Genomic DNA, 23,622 nt, shown 5'->3' on the forward strand with positions numbered 1-23,622 from the left:
GCCCAGCCTTCATTTCACTGTAAACGTGCAAAAGGCCATATGCAGTACCAAAATCGGCCGCGTATTTGGCCAAGCTCTGGAGGTAGTCTCGGCAAGCCGTGGCCGAGCCCAGCCTTTTCTCACTGTAAACGCAAACTGGGCCAAATGCCCAGAGAAGAAGAAAAGAGAAGAAGAAGAAGATAGGAAAAAAGAGAGATACACTATGTAGGCCTAGTATATGCAGCAAAGAGGGGCTGAGTATAGAGATCCTCAGGGTCCATCCCCAGCATGATAATATTTCCAGGGGTCATTTCCTGTATGCTGCACAAGTGGTATCATTATAATTATAGCAGATGATTGGTCCACCATACTAGACATAGGAGCTTATAGACTCCGTTTACAGTGAGTGCAAAGGCAGGGATTGGCCTCGGCCGAACCCAGCCTTCATTTCACTGTAAACGCGCAAAAGGCCAAATGCAGTACCAAAATCGGCCGCGTATTTGGCCAAGCTCTGGAGGTAGTCTCGGCAAGCCGCGGCCGAGCCCAGCCTTTTCTCACTGTAAACGCAAACTGGGCCAAATGCGATACCAAAGTGCAACCGGCGCGCTGCCAGTAATCATCGTTTGTTTACAAGCAGAGCGCCACTTCTACAAAATATTGAAAGGTTTAGATTAAAAGCCCAGGCGGAGCCCAGCACTGTAAATGGACAAAATTGCGAGGCCGAGTACTGCAATTGAGGCTGGGCTCGGCCCGGCCCTGCACTGTAAACGGGGTCGTAGATGTGTAGTTGACAGCAGAGGGCAGGTCTCAGTTATAACACATTTCAAAACAACTACATGATGTATGTAGATCAACTCTGCAGAAATGCGTTTGTAAGCACACTTTTGGGGGACATCTTTGAAACGTGTTTGTAACCCCATAATCACGACAGCATTGCATTTATGAACTGCCCAAAACTCTCTGAAGATGTTAGTTAACCTTCTGCACCAGAAGTGAGTTGATAAATGCACCCCAAAGAAGGGAGGAGCCCCTAGGAGAGCATAGGGAATCTTTATGGGGGATGAGTGTCAAGGGGTTAAAGAGGGAAATGATTTCCCCCCCCCCCCTCCAGATTTTATATAAGAGTGCATGATGCCATCACTAGCACTTACAGGCATCAACAATCATGACAACGTGTATGTCCTTTTTGTGGCCCCCATGTATAGAGATATGCTTATGTGCTGTTTGTGCAGGAGACTCGAGAGGCGAAGTGATCTTATAATATTATCTTGCAAGGTTACCATGAATGAGGTAAATTGAAATGGGTCTACATAGTCCATGGGCCAGGCCAGATATTGGTACCATCTGAGGTGGCAAAACCTCTTTGGTGTCATTTTGTTTGTCGGGCATAGATATGCTTATCAAGCTATGATAGCATTTCCAAATGAGTAGCTTAGTCATAGTAAATGAATTTTTAACCAATTTGGTCTCGTTATTATATCCCTATACTTCTGAATCGAAACTAACCGCCATACAAAGAAGAGCACTGTCTTCTGTATGTTCCATAGAGCTGTAAAATGCAGCTCTATGGTATGTTCACAGGTGTTCTGTTGTAAACGCGGTGCGCTTAGTCTTTATTCAAGGTAGCGAAAGGAATATCCAAAGGTTATGATGTCCACAGAGCTTAGTCTTTATTCTAGACTGCGAAGGGAATATCCAAAGCGTATGATACAGTGTATATCCTTTTATCTAAAAACAACAACAACAACAAAAGCAATTCCTCGTGAATTTTACCGTATCTTTCAATTATTTATCATTTTCCGGCGAAAACGCTGCGGTGAAAACGCTGATACCACGCCAATGTCGCTTTCTTTCCCTCCAACAATATAAGATAATGCAAAAACAATGTACCGGTACACTACGATACATTATAATGAATGATATTGTAAATGAACAGAGTGATTTTTGTTTAAAACTGTTGATAGGGTAGTATAAAAACAGTATAGATAATCCCTTTTAAGAGGAACTTTAGATATGATAACGGTACATTGGTCTAGATAAAGACTAAGCGCACCGCGTGACAGCTGTGGACATCATAACCCTTTGGATATTCCCTTCGCTGCCTTGAATAAAGACTAAGCGCACCGCGTTTACAACAGAACACCTGTGGACATACAGAAGGCAGTGCTCTTCTTTGTATAGCGGTTTAGTTTCGATTCAGAAGTAAAGGGATATAAAAACGAGACCAAATTGGTTAAAAATTCATTTATTATGACTAAGCTACTCATTTGGAAATGCTATCATAGCTTGATAAGCATATCTATGCCCAACAAACAAACTGACACTAAAAAGGTTGTGCCACCTCAGATGGTACCAACAACCCATTTTTCGGGTCTTGGCCCATGGACTAACACCTGAAGGTGAGGAATTCACAAAAGGAATTAAAAAAAAACACAGAGACCATTATATTCATTTAGTTCCTAGTTGATGTAGGCAATAGAGGCTTACAATTGAAACTTTAACCACACGTGTAGTATACAAATATACTTTGCATTGAGAGCTTCTGGTTAAAACTGTTGGCAGAGGTGACTCCAAAATAGTACTGTTAGAGGCACCAATTCACGTAGTTCTAACCAGGGTCTCAAAATTAGGCCTAGTATATAGGCCCCTTCTTGTTTTGTAATATGGATAAAAACTTTAAGCAAAAGAAGAGAAAAAAATGAGGCGAGAAGTTGTGTAGTGCGTAGTGGATGCAATGTTGTTGAAGGAAATCACAAAAGTAGCTACAGTGATCGTATGCCAAGCAGCATACAATAACATGATAATGATTCTTTGTGGCATCATATCCCAAATAGTGAATTACTTTAATAGAATATGCTGTCATAAAAAGTGATGTCATTTACCAAATAGTATCCTATAGAGTATCAAACAAGCCAACATTCTGAAATTGTTGAAAATGCATAAAATATATGAAGCTCTTTTTAGCCATAAAATAGGCATACCATGGTACCTGGTACTTCATATTAAATACAGTAGTAGGGTATCAATCACTGAAATGGCTGTGGCATGGGTCATTAGGTCTCTTTGCTTGTTGTTGTTGTTGTTGTGGCCACCTATTCTTACACATATCTGCTGTGAATGGCATCACTGTGATAGAATTGTAGGCATGGTGGTAAGCTTCTTTTTCTTCCCACTTTTTTCTCTCTCTTTCTCTGATGTTGTTCAGGAATCTGGGTCCTTCCATTTAACCCCCCTCGATAAAAAAAGAAAGAAAGAAAGAAGAAATGAATTGAAGCTCACAGGATGAAATCAATGGCCCTATCTACCACTCATAATATCTATACAATATAGCTAGCTTATTACATCTCCCCGTAGGATACACTGGTATCTGTCCATTTATTCTGTTATGCTTGTGTACACTGACATTATTATTTGCAGGCAGTATTCAGGTTTTAATACTACAGTATGCCCATACTGGATCCGCGGGTGACTGAACTCAGAATGACTGTGCACGTATTTCCCCAACATATAATATCCAAGCAGTTGTTTTGTTGGTACTATTTGTATTCCAAACTGGATGTCCTGTCCCCACTCTGCAAGGTATAGAGTGAAATCAAAATACTCAAGAAGTTTATCATGAAATATAAGATTTATCTTTTAACTGAATAGTCTTTCAAGATGTATGTTTTAGAAGTTAGAAGAAAAATAAAGGGAGGAGGAGGAAGAGGAGAGGGGAAGAGAGATAGGAAAAAGAAGACAAGTACTGAGTAGGTTAGGATGAGAAGAGTGTATGATTCAGTAATGCGAAACCATGTGATTGACCAATTGATCATTCCATTATTTGAACAAAGTTTTGGACTCAAGGATACCTGGCTGTACTCTTGAGAATTTTTATGGAGCACACAGTGGGAAGTTTAAAGCCACTATTTCAGATTGGGAGCAGTAATCAGAAAAGTGTTTAAATTTTCACATTTCATGCATACGTTAATGATGTATGTATTGTTAAGTCGTATCACAAAACACCCTAACGTGCAGAAATTTTGCAGTAAAGAAGAAAAAATAAGGAGATATCACTAATTTTCTCAATAAACCGTCATGGTGATAGTTTATTCTGGAATTCATAGATTTTTTTTTTAAACAAAACTACATTGTATTGTTTACATTTTGTATATTCAGCACTGCTTAACATTGGTCATACTGATTAACTTTTTTATGTTCATTATTTTTATCCCTAACTCACATTTTAGAACAATTTTGAAGCACTTCTTAAGCTGTTTGTTTTTTTCATATGCAAATCGACTCGGATATGTTCACAAGCTAGGGATCTATTCTCATGGCATTGCTAGAGTGACCTACATTTTTGGGACCTCAAATGAACTAGGGTGAACACAAATATGCGGTGAGCAGGAAGGAAAAAAATGATGTCGAGAACTCTTTTCAGTATGGTAGGTAGTCTGTAGGTGTACAAATATCCTCCAACAATAGAGTGGGTATTCCTTTCATATTTGCAGTGCAAAATTTCCTTACAAAGGCATTCAAGTATAACTTTAAATTGTTTGGTGGTAGTGGAGCATTTTGATGGCTTTTTTTTTTGTAGCTTACCTACTCCAAAGGCTCAAATGAGCTATTGTGATGGTTCATCCATTGTGCATTTTGTGTCATGCATGGTTTTTGGCTCCTTTAAAACCCCCAACAAGATTTTCGCTAAACTTTGATAGCAGGTAGAATCCCAAGGGTATTATGATCTCAACGTGTACAAGTGGACACCATTTCCCACTTACATTCCACCAGTGGGCTGAGAACACTAAATGTGAGAATTGTTCAGAAGTTTTTTTGCTGTAATATATCAGAAAAGATAGAGCTGTGTTTGTGAGTGTAGTTTCAAGTTTGATGCCTGTATTTGGGGGGGGGGGGGGGGAGGGGGAACTTTATTATGCTCAAGAGGGCATCAACGTCCATGGCCCAGTCATATATAAATTGCTGGAGCTAGAGGCTGGAAATTCTAATACTTATCATACAATGTACATGCCTTGCCAGGCAATGTTTTACTTCTTCATAGTGTATTCTTCCAAACCATAGAGCACTTTACAATAAAACCTCAATGATCAGGTTTTCAACACGTAGAATCTGCAAAGTTCAGAATTGCATGCAGTGCAGATTTAGTTTGTGCCTTTTGGTCTTTAATCGTAGTTAACATTTCTTTTCTTGTCTTTTTTTTTTGGGGGGGGGGGGATTTGATATCCCTACCTTACCAGTCTCTTTCTGTCTATGGTTGAATTTTCTGTCAATATTGCATGATAGTAGATGCTGTGTTTTGCTACATAATGATTGAGCGGAATTGAACTCAGATGGTGGCACGTGCAAGTCATCAAGTGTATGAATAAAACAATGAATTATGATCTTCTCATACAGCTTTAACTACTGTATTCAAGTGGGCCTACGTAATTGCCTTTTCATATTCCTCACCATGCACATGGGTCTGTAGGGCCCCTGAACAAAACATGTGACTCAGTATAATGTAATCATGTCTTCCACACAAATGACACAGCATGCAATTAAACCAACTGTGTTCATTGTTTCTGCATGAAGACAGAACATGGAAACAAGGGATCACATGGCTTGTACATGAACTGTACATGGTTTCAGATGGTATCAGCTTGTGTTGCGCGACAGTAAAGGGGAACTTACAAATTTACGCATTGTTGGTGGGTTTTTTTTTTAATATCCAGTATGAAAAAGAAAAAAAGAATTCTTAGGGTGTTAGCCTGTCTAATACCTCCCCAGGGCCTGTATTTATTTGTGCGATGAATTCTTCTTCGTCTGGTGCCAGTTCAGTGTGTGTGTGTGTGTGTGTGTGTGTGTGTGTGTGTGTGTGTGTGTGTGTGTGTGAGTGAGGAATGCTGGGTGTCACACCTCCTGGTCTTTTCTCCCACAATCAATATCGCCATGGCAGCGAGTGAGGCAGCAGTGACCTCGACCCAGGAAAGCCCCACCCCATCCCCCTCCATCTCTCTTCCTCTCCCCCCCCCCCCCCCTTTTTGTTGTTCTCCCTTCCACTCTCCCTCTCATTTCTATGTGAAATTGACAATTTGTAGCACTTTGCTCAAGGCATTCAATTTTATACCAACTCTCCTGGAGGAGTCTGTGCATTTGGATTTTTTTTTAACAGATGGCGCCATACAAATGCTCATCATCATCATCATCATCATCATCATCATCATCATTATCATCATTATCATCATTATCATTTCTCTCTCCCTGCCTTTCTCCACTTCCTCTTCTTCTTTCCTCTCATTTCCGTTCTGCAATCAAAGGGTGTTTTGAGAGAACTATGTTTAGCATGGTGGACCAGTCATGTGCTATGATTATAACGATGGTACCACTTGTGCAGCATACAGGAAATGACCCCTGGAAATATTATCATGCTGGGGATGGACCCTGAGGATCTCTATACTCAGCCCCTCTTTGCTGCATAATATACTAGGCCTACATAGTGTATCTCTCTTTTTTCCTATCTTCTTCTTCTCTTTTTTCTTGTGTTTGTTTTTATTTAAAGCATAATGTCACCACATGATTTAAATGACTTTTATAGATACAGCTAAAGTAAAAGTGAAACATGTATGATAGCAGGAGCTGTGGTTTCTTTTGATGGGAAACAAATCAATCATTGGAGTTTAAACGTTTCACATGTTCTTATGAAACTAAGAGTGATGTCACTCAGCATCCATATAGCATGATACAATCTAGGTTGTAAGATGATATTTTCATCACCTCGTGGGTGTCATGCTGATATGTATGCAGACTTATAGATGAAAAGAAATCAAAGAAAATAAAGGAAATCAAAAGAAGTATATATAAATATATATATATATATATATATATATATATATATATATATATATTTATATATATATATACATATATATATATGTACTTTGTATCATATCATTTTGGAGATGTATGTAATTATATTAATGGGAGGAATGTATTACATTTGCCAAATTGTTGACCAGAAAAATGTGAGTTTGATATTAATGAACCAGTAGGAAAGTTACAGGGTAGTGATATCAGTATTCATCTACTTTGCACACATGGCTGAAGCTCACATCTCACAAAATGACGAAGATTTAATAATTGCAGAACTCTCTGTCCCTTACTCATTAAATTCCTTTCAGCCTGGTTTTTTTATCCCCCCCCCCCCCCCCCCCCCCAATTTTAATCAACATCAATATGTACATAGAGTGGCATTTCATAGTAAGGAACTACCTCCAATCTAATTAGCAGTAATAGCAAGCTGTTTCTTGAAGAGTTATCATGTACTAGTACCCTCTTCTCACCCCAATGCCATCCCCAGCCATTTGACCTCACCATGATACTAAAATTAACACACATTATAGAGAGGCTATACATCATGCCCAGTACAGCCCTCTTACCTACAAAGAGAATGGTAGAAGGAACAGAGGATACCAGAATATTGCATGCGGCATGTACTATATTTCATTTGTGAAATATTTTGCAGATGTGGATCTCGTGAGACAATTTAGCGAGTGGTGGAGTTTGGAACGAAAACCACAAGTATTATCCCTTCTCAGAGAAAATTCAGTGATTTCCCCGACTTGAAGACGATATACATGGTATACATGTGTCGGGTGGCGATATCTTTTGTGAGTTGTTCATTTTGCAAATATCACTTGATAGGGCGGTGAGTTGGCTCAGTCGGTAGCATGTCTGCCTCACGATCACGCGGCTCGGGTTCGAACCCGAGTCTGGACTGAGCAATGTTGTGTGTAAGCATACCGTCCCCTCTAGCAAGAGGCAAAACACTCTGTCCCTCGGGTAGGACATAAAATGGAGGTCCCGTGTATGAGAGAGTAACAACTCATGCACGCAAAGAGCAAGATGTTTAACCCGGTGAAGTGGTCACGCCTCACATCCAACTGGACCCCATCGAAGACCAGCTTAACGTAGCTGAATATGGGCCATCCAGCCATCTTCTCAGATGGAAAGTGAACAAACAAACAAACAAACAAACAAACTCACAAAAAAAAGAGAAAATGGCATGATATATACCACACATGCACCAGTCAGCGACTTATGTTGTGGTGACGATCATTCTCCCTATTTGAAAAATCTGACTTGCCCATTGGGAGTGAAAAGGTGAAAGTGAAAATAATTCTTGGTACAAGGAATATTAATATGATATGACAAGATAGTAGGATTTGTATGCAGTTGCATTGCCTGTTTGTGATATGAGAGTACATTTTTTCATATTTTCAAGGATTTCCTTTTCCCGTGACAAAAGTTTTCTGTGTGTAGAATTTCAAGCTATACCTTCAATGTATAGAATCAATTCTTTCTGTTGTTGCTTAGAAGTTGATGGTCATTTCAATACATACATTTGCTCAGAATGTTGTCTTCTGAAAGTTATTCATGTGATGCTATCTCCAGGAGTTCTGTTAAAACACACAGGAAAACAGTGAATTGAGACTGCACAGGGAAAACAAAAAATCTGTTTGTCTTCCGACAGAAATTCCTTGCAGCATTAATGGATTAAAAGCCAAACCACTATCATCACTGCAGATAGCAGTTCTTGGTGGCAGTGAAAGTCATTTGAAAGTGATACAGGAGTTACCTTCTACCAATCTATTTCATATCAGTCAGTTGATGTCTATAGCTGATGACATTGAAAAAATTCCTCTTTCATAATCTTACTGTAAAATGCTCCATGCTCTGTTATTTGGAAAGTCCAGTTCATTTCAAATTTCATGCAGTTCATTTCTTCATCCAAGAATTCACACATTGAGATCGTTAAAGTTTTGTGAGATTCACTGTCCACTAGTAACCACTTCTCCCTCTCCCCCAGCTGCTGTTTTAAATGTTCTGTTTTGTTTTGTTTGTTTACTTGGTTTTTTAAAACAAATACAGTGACATCTTCTTGTTCTTCTTCCCATTGCAGGAACCGGCGTTGCCACGGTGATGATAACCTTCCTCCTGACGACGTACTACAACGTCATCATGACCTGGGCCCTCTTCTACTTCTTCGCCTCATTCCAGAGCGTCCTGCCGTGGACCAACTGCAACAACACGTGGAACACGGCAGACTGCTGGTCGCAGGAAGACTACCTCACGCTCGGCAACGGGACCAAACCCAACAACACCGTCTCCGCATCCCAGGAGTACTTTGAGTGAGTATGATCCGCTGCCCTCCTCTTCCTCTACCGAACCAAATTACTGGTAATACAGAAAACTTTCATTGGTTTGGGATGATCATACCACAGAAGTTACGCTTGTACCACCCTTTGGCAATTTGTTAGTAAGTTCTTATCCACAGGAGTGGATGAGCGCTTGTCTGTAAATTGCTGAATGTTGGTAGAAGCCTAATTCCTTTTGTACCAAGTTAACTTGTTGACCCGATGCATCCGTATACTGTAAGATTTCTTGCAGCACTTTATAATGGTAATTTGAAAATGAATGCTATGTTATAACTGCAGGGATGCCAGTTGTTATGATGAGGTGACTGTAAACAGATCAGGTAGAATTAGACTTCCAAAAGTAAAGACGGAGAGGTTCAGATGGTCATTTCTGATTGCAGCATGTAAAGCTTTCAATAGCAGATTTAACAGATGAGGTTATGTTTTTTGTTATTTATAGTACATGTCATATGTTTAAAATATGTGAACTGTTTTATTGATTCATGATTCATGAGTCGTATTTTAAGACAAGTGCTAGATGATTCGGCCCAAGCAGGGCTCTGACCTATCTACATGTACTGCATGTGTTGAGCTTAACTACCCCTTGTGCAATGTATTTGTGGTGTGAAAGTCCAGTATGTGTGCACTTGATGACTATTGTATTCGTTAGTTATGTTGAATTGTTACATATTTTTGACTCATTGCAAAATAAAGAATTCAGAGAACTTTTAAACAAAATACAAATATGATAACATTATTGAGCATTTGTAATACGTCACACTGCCTGCTATAATTTAGTATGTTGTATGAATGTCTCTGTCTTTTTATAGCCTTTTTCACGCAGCAAATTCTCTTTGAGATAATTTACTGTCTCCTATCCTTGCCCAGGCTTTGTGTGCTGGAGCGCTCTTTCACGTTGATTAGGTGATAGTTTTGGTGTATGTGTGTGTGTATGTATAAGTTTATATGGGTGTAACTCGCGGGTGTGGGTATGTGTGTGTGCGCGTGTGTGTGTGTGTGTGCGTGTGTGTGCGTGTGTGTGTGTGGGTGTGTATGTGGAAGTGTACTCTGTGAGAGTGGGGGGGGGGGGGGTAGTGGTGGTGTGTAGAACATGTGTTAAAGTCTCAACTGGAGGAGTGCTCCGGCATATGGAAGTGCCTGGATGGGGCGAATGGGGCGAAGGAAAAAAAAAATGCATATTTTATGTACGCTTATTTTTCTCCTGCAATATTTCAATTTTTTTTGTATTAAATGTATGTATTTTATGTATGTATGGTATAAAACTCAAGTTAAGTTATTTCATGATTTATATTCTTCATTTATGCACCTCTATCTTTATGTATGTCCGAAAACAAATTTTATGTATATTTTATACATGACAATAAATTATCTTGAATCTTGAATCTTGAATCTTGTTACTTTTTTGCAGTATTTGGTAGTTTTCTTTGCTACAAATGCTGTTTTCCTCCAAATTGTTTTTCTACACATGTCTATTGCAGGAAAGGTAATTATACCTGTTTTTCTACCCAAAATATGCCTTTTTAACCCTCAAAATGCAGCATAATGCTGTTTACAAGTTTAGCATCCCTGTAGCTGCTAGAAAAAAAAAAGATGAAAAAAAAAATTCTCATACAAACATGTGTAATGATACCAGCTGCTGTTGTCTGTCTGTCTGTCTGTCTGTCTGTCTGTCAGTCAGTCTTTGAATAAAGTTTCCATAAATGCATAATTTCCTTGTCACTGTGTGTGCTCCATTCTTTCGATTTTTCTCCAGTCACCGTGTGCTCCAGATCAGCGGCGGGATCGACGAGCCCAACGGGATGCGCTGGGAGCTCTTCGGCCTCCTCCTCCTAGCATGGATCCTAGTCTATTTCTGCCTCTTCAAGGGCGTGTCTACCTCCGGCAAGGTGAGAAGGGGCCCCGCCCTAGCCTGCCGACCACACGTTGGCTCATTTACCAGTATCCAGCTTGAAACAAGAGTCACCCATGGCAAAGGAGGGAGAAAACATTTTTTGATGGATGCAGATCATTGCCGAGATCATTCTTAAAGACAGTTAATGTGGCAATGCATTCTAGAACCACGCAGCAAAATCCCTGTCAGTATTTCAACATTTATGTGGTGGCAGGGATTTTGAAAAATGAATAAGTTTGCACACACCACTGATTTTTTTTCCCCCCATTTGCCCCCATTTCTTTTTTCATAGAATCAAGAGAGATCTAAGGTTGTGATGTGAAACATTGGCATTCACCCACCCTGCTAATATTATGCGGAGAATTGCTCTGCTGTTACGAAAATGTTCAGTGCATGAATTTGCAGTTGAAAGTATGAGAGTTTTACAATGACATGTGATTGGTTTTCTTTCTCCTTTGCTATGTGTCTGTGACTGCAGTCATTGTTAACTGCATTTGTATTACAGCATAGTCACTCAAGCCATTATCTCGCTTGCCACATTACATGCCGATAATTACATTGTGTGCCTGCCTCAACACCAGTCACATGTAATTTACCATGGCAACCGCGCATCTTGAACAACGATGCCTTGTCACCATTATACTCAAATATCCTGTCCTCAGTGTACAGTGTTTATACAGTGTCGCCAAAACTGTCTTGGGTTGAATTTTTGACAGTGGCACCTACATGTGTAGCATAACATGGGGACAGTACTAGTATTTAACAAAGTTTTGAATACAATGTATGAAATATCTACTGTCATTATTGTTTTTGACATCATGACATATATGTTTGCATGCTTCCTACCCTTTTTCATCAGTGAGGAATGAGCATTTCTATATATTGAAAAATACAATGTTGAATGGACATATATGATTGGCATGGTGTAACATTATGTATGCATACACTGTACATATCTCTTTAATACGGTTTGTCATTGTAAGAGGAATCTTCCCTAGTTCCAACTCTATTAAATGGTGCAACTGGGCTGTATTAACATGGCACACAATATTGGTCCTTTGGAATCAGAGACCTGGAAAACCCATCTTAACTTTAACCATTAGTCTTTGTATTTTGTTTGTGTCAGCAAATTTGTGTAGCTTGGATAGAAAATCAAAGAATATCCCCTTGTACCGAATTTTCCCAACAAGAAACTGCTGGGAATCATTTGTTCACACATCATCTACATTACTTTCACTCATAATCTGTTAAGGGTAGGAAAAGGTCACCTCTAAATTACAATGTGATATGAAAGCCCAAGTAAGAAAACAATCATAGAAACCAAAAAGCAGCTATAACCATTGAAAAGAAGAAAAGGATGTTCACAGCATAGCGTGAAAGCACATAGAAAGGCTCTCATTTGTCTAATGTTAGTTGTGAACAGATTGTAACAGTTTCAGTTTTAGCTTTTATCTTAAGAGGCTGATACACAGGTGCTGCAAATGTAGCAATCCTAGGGTGTAATATGTGGAACAGTAGACTCAGTGGGATTGATGTGTTGGTAATGGGTATCACTTGTGCTGGGCTTGCAGGAAACGATCTTCTTTCCTGCCTAAAAAGGGAGAGAAAAAATGTTCAGCCTCGCAATTGCCCATGTTCTGATGAGTAGTAAGGTAGCGGCAGATACATTGTGGTTTGCCAGGGATGAAAATATTGTTAATCTGAGGAATCAAAGTCATCATGGCCCCCAGATATTTGCAAACTGTAATTGAACAGACTGGATCGAGGCACACATTGGTCAGTCAAAAACACAAACATCGGTCAGGTAGCCGTGAAATCTAGCTCTATTCTATTGTTAAAGTGACACCTTGTATTTAGACAACATCCCCCTTCATGTGACTCTTAGTAATAATAGATATCCTCAGATGCTGGTCCAAAACAATTCAAGAGTTAGAAACCACTCGTAGTGTTGAAAAACCAAAAGCATATGATGTATATTTCTATTAAAACAAAAGTGTTTCCCCCTGTGGTTACTCTAACAGACTTTGGTTTCAAAAGAACTCAAAACTTCTTCACCATTGTATGCAATATAATATGTACACTGTATACACCGATGAAAGAATATGTATTCCTTGAATATTTCATTTAACAACAATGTGCACTTATCATACACACGGTAAGTTGTGATAAATGAACAGGTCATCATATGATACTAACAGTAGATACAGTAACAGATGTAACATTTTAACTACAAACTCACTGTCACAAAAACAGACAATGTTATCATGAAATCTGGAAACGGTTTACTTTAACAATGCAAGCCCATCTGCTGTGTATAAAATCACCCTCCCCCCCCCCCCTTCCAAAAAGAAAAGAGAGAAAAGATAATCACACTAACCGTCCCAAAAGCAAACACTTTCACATAATTCTCTCTTTTTTTGGATGACAATGTTGTGGCGATATTCTATTTCATTTGAACTCCATAGTGATCACGCTTTGAATCATATTGTCCATAACAAAGTCGTATGGATGACTGTTTCTGGTTGGCATGGTAACAGTGTCTGTGTAACACCAGATAAAAGTACCAATCACATTGGGCATGGTACACACACTTATCACCCTTACTTTCATATCGAGTACCAGGTACTAATTACATTGTATCTGAACCGGTTCTTTTCTCCCCCAACTACCCTTGTAGAGTACCGGTATCCAGCATTGGACTGTTCTATTCATATTTACATCTCTTTTCATCCACTGTCTGGCTCTTGTTACAGGAAGGCTTGATAAGTGCTGACCAGATGACATGGACGCTGTGGGGGAAAAAAGAAATGTGTATTTACATTGCAGCTTCAAGCTTGTAACCTTCATCATAGTCTGTTGTAGAATTTCTCTCTTCATGCATTCTTTGTCAACCGCATCACATGCCAATCTCACAACCCATAATTAATCATTTTTCAACTTTTTTTTTGTCGTCTCTCTCTGTCTTTCAGGAAGTGTGCAATGCCGACACATTCTCTTTCTTACAACTTGTAAAAGTAAAGACGTCAGTTTTAACCATCCCGAGCAAATCTCTGTGTTGTTGGAGGGGGAGAATGGAGGTGCGGTGCCTCCCCCTCCAAACCTTCGTCCGTTCCGGGGCTGCATCCCGATCAAATTTCCATGGGTCATCCCGAGCAAGTCACTGAGTGCACCTGTCGACATCCGTCACAAACTTAAATTCTTTTTGCCCCAGTGATTGAAAAAAAAAAAAAAGACGAACGGTCGCCCCCCCATGTGATGCCGGCCCAATTTTGCAAATCGATTTATTTCACAGAAAACCGTTATGCTGCCCCCTTCAAACGTAGGGGTAATAGCACTCACCAAAATGTGCTCCTTATGGATAATATGTGAAGAAGGTGAACCAACAATCTTTTGTCTACTCACAGTAATTACCTGACCATGCTTGTCTTTATTTTTGCCCCATTATTTTTTTTTTTCTCACAAAATCATTTTGTCAATAGCCAGTGGTGCTTTAAAAGCTCCTTGGCTTTTCAAATGATATGTAGTTTCTGACAGTAATTTTTTGTTTGTCATGATTTGCTATTTGTCATGTGTTTGTAGAAGAGAAATAGCATAACTGCTTCTTCCCTCACCCAACCCCACCCCCCCCCCCCAAAAAAAAAAAAAATGAAAAATGAAAATTTTAAGATAAGTTCTCTAACAATATTTAAGTTTACCATTGATACCTGTATCTTGAGACTTTTGATTTATCATCTTACTTGTCACAATTATTCTACAAATCAAACTGACAGCCCTCAATGGCTGCTGATTGTTGTTCCTTGGAAGAGGAATAGCTTTTTTTGAAAGTTGTTGCTATTTTATTTCCACAAAAGATACAAAGTGCTTATATTTGTTTTTTTCAATTACAGTTAAGACACTAGGTGGTTAGAGATGATTGATTATGGGATTTACACTCCCAAAGAAAGCCAGTGTGAGCTTGTTTCCTACTGACAACACAAGCTTTGGTGTCCTGAAGTCAAATTAAACCTTATCCATTTTTGCTTTGTGGGTTCAATGCTGCAATATGGCTATTGCTCTGCACTAGGGGAGGAAGTATAAAATTGTCTCGCTCCAAAAACTCTTTGTACCGTCGAGAGAAGCAGGACCTTCAGTTGATCTGTCTGATACGAAGATTTCATTTCATCTCACACTACTGTGCCTTCTTTGTGCGTGGAGTGCCTTTAAAACGGTGCGCAGCTTTCAACCTGCTTTCATCTCGATTAAAGCCAAAGAGACGAGCCAGGAACAGACCAGAAGCCACCCAAAGTTTTAGGCCTGAAATTTTGATAACCCCTAGAAACGCCCAAAAATGTTTGCCACCTTGCAGAGGTATTCCTGGAGTCAATTTCCCCAAACTTACATTGGTCCTGAAGCTCTCACTGAGAGCTAATCACTATTCAAAGCCTCTGCTCTGGCTCTCTGACCTGAAACCAAGCGTGCATTGGGCTGACCTTGATCGGTGCAACTTTTAATAGTTTGTACTTTTCAGAGGTTGGACAACAACATTGACCTAGTTTTGTCCCCCCCCCCCCCCAAAAAAAAAAAAAAAAAAAGAAAAAAAGAAGAGAGAAAAAAAAGAAAAGAAAACGGTACTGTTTATGCTTCCCTAGTCAACCAGGCAAAGGCATATTTGAAAACTCTGTCATTTGCGGCCCTGGGATTTGCTCTGAGCTCAAGTTGCTGAACTTGCAAGCAGGTTGAAATGTTCAATGCATCCTGTAAAAGAGATGCATGTGACATTTGCTTGTTTAACTCCCTCAGACTTTTTTTTTTTTATTTCCCTCTCTTTCTCTTTCTTTCTGTCCTTTAGATGTATATCTTTTTTGGAAACTTTTATTATTGGTTTTGTTTCTGGTTTTTTTTGTTCCCCATTGCTAATTGCCCAGACGTGGTACCAGTATCTGTTGAGAATGTAAACCTTGGATTTTTGTAATATGATTTATCATGTATGAAAAAAATTTTGTGAAATATGATATCATTGACAGGCTGTACGAGACACTCTGATGTAAAGGATTCTACTGTGCATGGTCAAGCAGTCTGGACAAGAGGGGGGGGGGGTTGTAAGGGGTGGCAAGTAATATCAGCAGTGAAAGACTTTATATTAGTCCATCAATGATGGACAAGATAGAATCAGAAACTAAATAATCCATACTTGAATTCTTAGAAATGATGGTACCATTGTAGTGCCATAAAATTGCCCATTCCTAGACTTCAGTTTATTGGAGGGTTATTTTTTTTGTGTGTGTGTGTATTCTTTTAGCTTTTAAAGTATATCAGTATGATACAGTTGAAACCTGTATCTCCTGTAAGGGTATGATACTTTGCCTTTGAACAAAATCTCAATTTTAAAGCATTATGCAGTGTACATTTCCTTGGGTGAGCTTGTAATTGGGTTTTGTTTCTTTCAGGGAAGAAGTTGTTTTGGTTGCTCCATGTTTTTGTTTTTCAATGGTGCATGGTAAAGTTACACAGGTGATAAATTTCAGAAGACTGTGTTCTCGTTATCGTTAAATTTTTGCACTTGCAAGCTCTCATTTTTTGTCAATATTTATCATTATTTGTATGACTTCAACTTCGACATACAAGAAACAAATGACCCCCCCCCCCCCCAACCATTGACCAGCATAAACAAAAAGATTTGATTGTACCAAATTTCAAAGTGCAACATCTTCAGCATTGCACACACCAGGACGAGCAGGTTGTACCGAGGCTAAACCTCTCTCTCAGGTATTTCATTCAAAACACAGATACTGGTACACCAGTTCCTTTCCCCGCTGTTAGAAAATATTAGTGTATGCAGCTCTACATGTATTTTTAAAGTATTATATATTTATATACACACAGAACTGCTTTTCGTTCATTGTTGACAAGCATTCAATGTATGAAATGCAACTTTGGTCACTGTGGTCCTTTGTCATCAGCCGCATTATGTCTGGGTGATGTCTGGCTTCCCGAAATCTAATGCTCTCTTGTTCCGCGATAATCGTGTCTGTCAGGTGGTGTACTTCACCGCCACGTTCCCGTACCTGGTCCTGTTTGTGCTGCTCATAAATGGCGCCCTCTTGGATGGTGCAGGGGACGGCATTCTGTACTTCCTCCGGCCCAAGTGGGAGTTGCTGAAGCAGGCTTCGGTAAGTTATATGTACTGAATGTATGTATACACACTGTGATATTGGGTTATTTGATGCTTTTCTTATAAAACCCAATAGATACATTCTTTTTCTCTTATTGTGTGCTAACCCTTAACTCTTTGTAGAACACCCCTTAACATTGTAGACACACTCCAAAGTCTCTAGCACAGTAAGGGTTACCATAGAATACAGAATACAAAATATGAAGTGAACGGTTAATACAGAATACAGAATATATCATACAGATACTGGTACATCTCAGTTCTGTTCCCTGCCATTAGAAAATATCAGTGTATGCAGAAAGGGTTAATCACGTGAAGGTTTCTTGCTATGTCAACCTCAATTCACTGTGGGCGGCAATTGAGATTACACAATATAAACACTGTCCCTGAAGTTGCAAGTTGATTTGTTGACTAGAGGTTTGATGTATCAGATATTTCTGTGATGTAAATGTATCGGGTGAGAATTTGAGCATGTCTGTATGTGTAGACACATTGTGTTCTTGTATTTTTGTTTGATTGAAAAGTCACTCTTTCTTGTGAGCATTTGTATTATCATTTGTTTTTGCAATTACCACGATAATGTGAAAAGGTCACAAAGTGAGAAATTTGACACGTGAAAATGTCTGATCAACTTCCATTTGCAAAAATATCTGTATGCAAAAATATCAGCACCTACAGTATTCCATTTTTGTCACGAGTTCCTGGAATTCCAAAAGACTGCGTGCAGGACGATAAGATTCATTCATGCAAGCAGTGGATTCAAAACTTGTGGATTTCTCATCATCGTGTTTGTACGTCACTCTCTCGTAGGTGTGGGAAGCAGCTGCGGCCCAGAACTTCAACTCCATCGGCATCGCCTTCGGCTCCATGATAGCCTTCTCCAGCTACAATGAGTTCAAGAACCGCTCCATCCTCAGGTGGGTTTAGAAAGGAGGGTACAGAGTCTTGATTGACATTCGCAATTAGGCCAAACTAGGGTAGCGACCGAACTGTGGTAGTCAAAACAATTAAGGAAACATGTAACACTTGGAATAAACGAAACCCGGGTAAAAAAAAATAGCATGACCATCTTGTTATACTTGTTGACCCAACAGCAGAGGTCTTTGTTATGAATTATATGTCAAGATAGATGAGCAAGAACTGTTGTTTCAATGTGATGGCTAAAGAAGTAATTGAAATATTTAAATGAGAATGATAGAAAATTGAGATAATTAGATATTTGAAGACAACAGAAAGTGCCTTAAGTCACAAGCAAGGTGGAAAATAATGTCGACAAAAAGATATGTATTAAAAAAGAGAATGATAAACAAAAGAGCTTGACACCAACTTTTATTTGTGGTCTTGAGTGTGACTTTCTTCCAAGAGGAGAAGAAAGAGAATATCAGGCGTTCATTCCATATGTGGAAGTTTTTACCTTATTATGTTAATCTTTCAATTTTCTTCTTCTTTTAACTTTGCAGGGACACTCTGACCATCTGCGGTATCAACAGCTTCACCAGTATCTTTGCCTCCTTTGTCATCTTCTCCGTGATTGGCTACATCGCTAAGGTCCAGGATGCAGAGATTGATTCGGTCATCACAGAGGGTAAGAAGGACGAAGGGGAGTGCTTGGTCGTCGGCACAAGATGCTACATTTGACAAACATTCGAGAAACACCCGATACAGTGCACTCCCATTCTAACAAACTCGGTTGTAACGAAATTCCGGTTACAACGAAGTAAAATTTCAGGCCTCAGCATTATCCACTCTTTGTTTTTATTTATTGTTTACTTGTTCGGTTACAACAAAATTTCAATATAACGAAAGAAAACTGCCGGTCCTGAGGACTTCATTATAACGGGAGTCCACCTTACAATAGTCAAACACACCATGACAAATTTTCAGCACTTAGGTTGTTTCCAGGCTTGATTCACTGATGCTTAGAACTACTACTTTGCTTGCACAATGATAATGAATAATAGTAACTGGTTCTTCCGTAGTGGCACTTGAGGTATTTTACAGCACTCATCGCAGAGTTTGCTCCCTCATAAATTGAAAAAACAAAACAAACCACTTAAGATGCCAAATATTTTGTGGGGGTTTTGTTTTTGTGAATTTCATGAGTCCTAACAGTTCTTGAATTCAACAACCCTCCAAACTATTGCCCTCCGGTTTGCGTGACTGCCAGGTATGAGGGCGATGTACGAATAAGCAACATTGGCAGGCATCAACTGCATTTCACTCTCCATGAGGTACTAGCAGTGTTAATGTTGGTCTCCTTTCTTTTCACCATACAGGTCCAGGCCTAGTGTTTGTGGTCTACCCAGTCGTGTTCACCACTATGCCAGTCTCCCAGCTCTGGGCCGTCCTCTTCTTCCTCATGCTCGTCTGTCTGGGAATTGACAGCCAGGTGAGTCAGGGTCATACCATTTTTTTTATAGGAGGGTGGAAGTGGTGAGATGGAGAGAGGGTGACCAGGTTGGAAGATTGTCGACTGTGTAGGTAGGTAGGGATGCGTCTAGGTTTGCTGGAAGAGCAGTTCGTGTGATTCTAAAAGCGATCGCCCATCAGTGTCTTGAGTGCTCAATTGATTGGTATTCACAATCTGTCTTTCTTTTTTCCTTTATCTTTCTTTTCTTTCTTTCTCCTTCCTTCCTTCCTTCCCCCCTTTCTAGAGCAGCCTCCAAAATAAATGTAACATCTGGGGGGCGTTTCATCAATGAGTTCGTCGGAGGTTTTCACCGACAAATTTGCTATCAGCCAATCAGACGCAAGGATTTCAGTAGCTTTTAACAGTTGTCGGTGTAAATCACCGACAAAAAGTTTCATGAAACACCCCCCTGGTTGAATCCTCGTGGGAATTATTACCCTGCAACAACTATTAATGCTACTCAACAAACATGACCCAACATGCATTACTCAACAAATGTTAGACACCGCATTTCCCCGTTTTAATTGCTTTAGGCCTCACTTATCCTTTTGGTCCTTCAGGTCTAGAAATGGGTCTATTGCAGTTTTAAAAGATGTGGCATGTTGCAGACTAGCCTCGACAATTGAAAGATTCGGTCTGAATGAAGCATGCCAATGATTTGTACTTCTCTAAAATGAGATGGTAGGAAGATAATTTAATGGTGCAAAAAAGACAGACTCAGTGGAAATCTCTTTATTCCTCCCTAATGACTCCTTGGTTACATAGATGGAAATGTGACCCACTCGTTTTTTTTTTTTATACCAAATGTCAACATTGACCAGAGTTGTTTTAGAATGGAAGGTATTCCACACATTCCTTACATTGTTGCTTTTTCCATTTTTTTTTTTGGTCTAATTTTTAATGTTATTATTTATAATCAGTATTATTGTAATTTTAATTGGTATCACTGTAATTTCTTTGTATGTGAGGAGGGCATCACAATTCCATACAGAAAATAACATAACAGTAAATAAAAGTAATGATAATGACAGCAGCTTCATAGAGACGGTGCCCATCTTTCCCCCACAGTTTGCCATGGTTGAGGTGGTGGTGTCTACTTTCAGCGACGGCTTCCCCAAACTCCGCCAGTTCTACTTCAACCGCAAGGAGGTCCTGGTCCTCTACATCTGCGTCATCTCCTTCCTCCTGGGTCTGCCCAACATCACGAGGGTGAGTCCCACAAATTTGCAGGGTGGAGTGGTTGGCCCAGTTTCCATGGCAACATTCAGGCATCTTCCAGTTGGTCGAAATTATTCTGGTTGCTCTTTCTGATAGATGTGATTTTGTTGCAGTAAACGATTGCAAATGTTGTTGTGCAGTAGGATAATGGTCCCGAACAGGACTCTGGGAGGTAGTACACATTACTGTGATGACATTGTGAAAGTGATGATAAAATAATGGAAGTGCATTCTGTCATTCTACAATATGCATGGCAACAAGGTAGAATGAAGTAGTATATTTAATGTTTACACTTTAAGTTAGTTGTGCAGTTGAGTCACCTTTAGTATGTGCTGCTGTAGATACCTTTTTTTTTGGGGGGGGGGAGGGAGGAAGGGGGTATTTAGATATATTCATGAATACTTTGTTAGATATACATGTAGATATGTCATGAATTGAAACACATACACACACATATACTGTACAAAGAAAAAAAAACACACATACTCAAAACCAGACACTCATAGATATGTCAGTGTGTTTTTTCTTGAGATCCAGCACAGCAATTTCTTTGTTAAAATTAGCTTGATGGAGCATTGTGCCAAAAGTTGAATACCATACTTAGCTGGCACAAGAACTCCTTGATTCCTGTTCCATGTGTGTCTGTCTTTGCACAGGAATGCCTACCAACACAGAGTAATGTATGAATATCATTACATATTTCCTTGTTATTATGAGCTAATGATGGAGTGTGTTCATTTTCCTCACCACAAACAGGGAGGCATGTACTTCTTCCAGATCATGGACTGGTACACGGCCATTGTCTCTCTCTTCTTCATCGCCATCGCTGAGGCAGTGGCTGTCTGTTGGCTCTACGGTAATGCCTTCTTCCCTTCCATTGATATTTTCAGTCTCAATTACAGGAGGAATTTTGTGTTTCTGTCTTTTAAATGACATGACTGAAGTCATGGTTTGATGGCTGTCCACTTCTCTGCTCTTGTCCACTACAGTTATGTTTCATTGTCACTGTTTGATGCAATTCTTTAATTCCAAGACACAAATGACTGCATGAACTGTGTGATGGAAACCTGATATAGGTTTGATATCATGGAAGGGGAAAAAAGAAAAAGAAATGTATTCACTATTTTTTTTTCTTCAAGTAGATTAACTTCTAGTGAGGAAATTAACAGTACAGTGTAGGCATTCAAAGATCTTTTTTTTTTTTTTTTCAGGGGGCACTACTCATGAACCTTACAAGTTAACCAGGTGTTGCTTTGATTGCTTTACAAGGGTTAGAGCCACTGATGTATGGTATACAATTGTACATTTAGCTCCAATGATGATAATACGTGTATGACAAGGTTGGTATTTTAGTGAGAGAATTACTAGATAGTGACATGTGATCATCGATTATGATTATTGTTTTTTTAAGAATGGAAAATAATGTGAGTTAAACACAAGAAAATGTGTCTTAAGCTGCCCTGAATACCAAAATTATTCATATATCTACAAAATTTGTATTTGTCTATGGATGTATATATTCTTCAAGATAAGTTTTATCCTCTTCCCTGCATTTGTATTGCTCATCAGGTGGAAACCGCTTAGCCAGGAACATTGAGGCGATGACGGGATCCTACCCTAATATTTACTTCAGAGCTTGCTGGCTTGTCATCTCTCCTGTCCTCATTTTGGTGAGAAATTTTTAGTCAGAAAAAAACGTATCTGTATAAATTTAAAAAAAAAAAACTGTTGAACAGTTGGTTTCCAACAAAGATGCTTCATTATCCCATGAAACCGTAAAGAGTATGGGAAATAATCAGAGATAATCGAGCAGAATGAAAAAGTGGGAGGGGAGAAATTCCCCCCCCCAAAAAAAAAAAAAAAAAAAACATCACAGAACCAAACCCACTGCCAACATATTCCTGTACCCATGTACTATCAAATTAAGCAGTAAGATGATGATGATGATGATGACAATGATGATGATGATGATGATGATGATGATGATGATGATGATGATGATGATGATGATGATGATGATGAAAATCCAATGATGATGATCCAAGATAACAAGCTAATTGTAATGCAATTTATATTCTTTTGATGGTCAAGCCATTCAAAATATATATACAACAAATCCTGATCAATTGTAAACCATCTTCATGTCAAACAAATATGCATTACAGCGTTAAAGTTTTTACCCATAGTATTAAACCTTTCAAGAGGGCTTGGTTCTAAGACTTGCCAGAGAAGACTCATCAACTGTTATTACTCATTGTAATATATTCACATCTGACATTGTTGATGAGGCTACAGATATCATATCCTTTGGCATTTCCTTGCTATAAAACGAAAGGAAAAAGTAGAGGCTTGAAAATCCCTAGCTTACAGTGTTTAGCCACACTGTGCTGTAAATTGATACCAAGCAGACTGACCTTGGCTAAATTGGATGGACCCAGAGTTGATTTATCATCTAGCCCCCCCCCCCCCCCCCCCAATAACTCAAAAACCCTTTGATTAGAAGGAAGTGAATGATACTATTGAAAATAATCTATCAATTTATAAAGTGCAGAACCTATGTACACCTATATTTTTGTGCTGCAAGAAAGAGCTCCTGATAAACTTAAACAGTATTTAACAATTAAATAAAAAGTCATAATTGAAATGATGCTACAGATGGGAATGATGACCAATGCTATGTGTTTTGAATCTTAGTATAAATGATGTGATGCAATAGTTGGGGATGATGACCAGTGCTGGATGAAGATGAAGAAGAAGAAGAGTAAAACCAACAACCTCTTCA

At 39.2% G+C, this 23,622-nt stretch overlaps 1 protein-coding gene across 1 annotated transcript in view; it reads left to right on the forward strand.

The window, feature by feature from the left end:
- The window catches only part of LOC139712262 (sodium- and chloride-dependent GABA transporter ine-like), a 63,400-nt gene that overhangs the window by 34,393 nt on the left and 5,385 nt on the right, over positions 1-23,622 (forward strand). Inside the window, exons 4-12 of the mRNA XM_071624106.1 lie at positions 8,915-9,143; positions 10,924-11,056; positions 17,076-17,210; positions 18,023-18,129; positions 18,673-18,797; positions 19,489-19,601; positions 20,691-20,831; positions 21,597-21,696; positions 22,410-22,510. Of these exons, the coding sequence (XP_071480207.1) occupies positions 8,915-9,143; positions 10,924-11,056; positions 17,076-17,210; positions 18,023-18,129; positions 18,673-18,797; positions 19,489-19,601; positions 20,691-20,831; positions 21,597-21,696; positions 22,410-22,510 (1,184 nt within the window). The remainder of the gene's footprint in view (positions 1-8,914; positions 9,144-10,923; positions 11,057-17,075; positions 17,211-18,022; positions 18,130-18,672; positions 18,798-19,488; positions 19,602-20,690; positions 20,832-21,596; positions 21,697-22,409; positions 22,511-23,622) is intronic.

Source organism: Diadema antillarum, unplaced genomic scaffold (genome assembly GCF_040938485.1).
Source record: "Diadema antillarum isolate AM-2024a unplaced genomic scaffold, OU_Dant_1.0 scf00000040, whole genome shotgun sequence".
NCBI lineage: Eukaryota > Metazoa > Echinodermata > Echinoidea > Diadematoida > Diadematidae > Diadema > Diadema antillarum.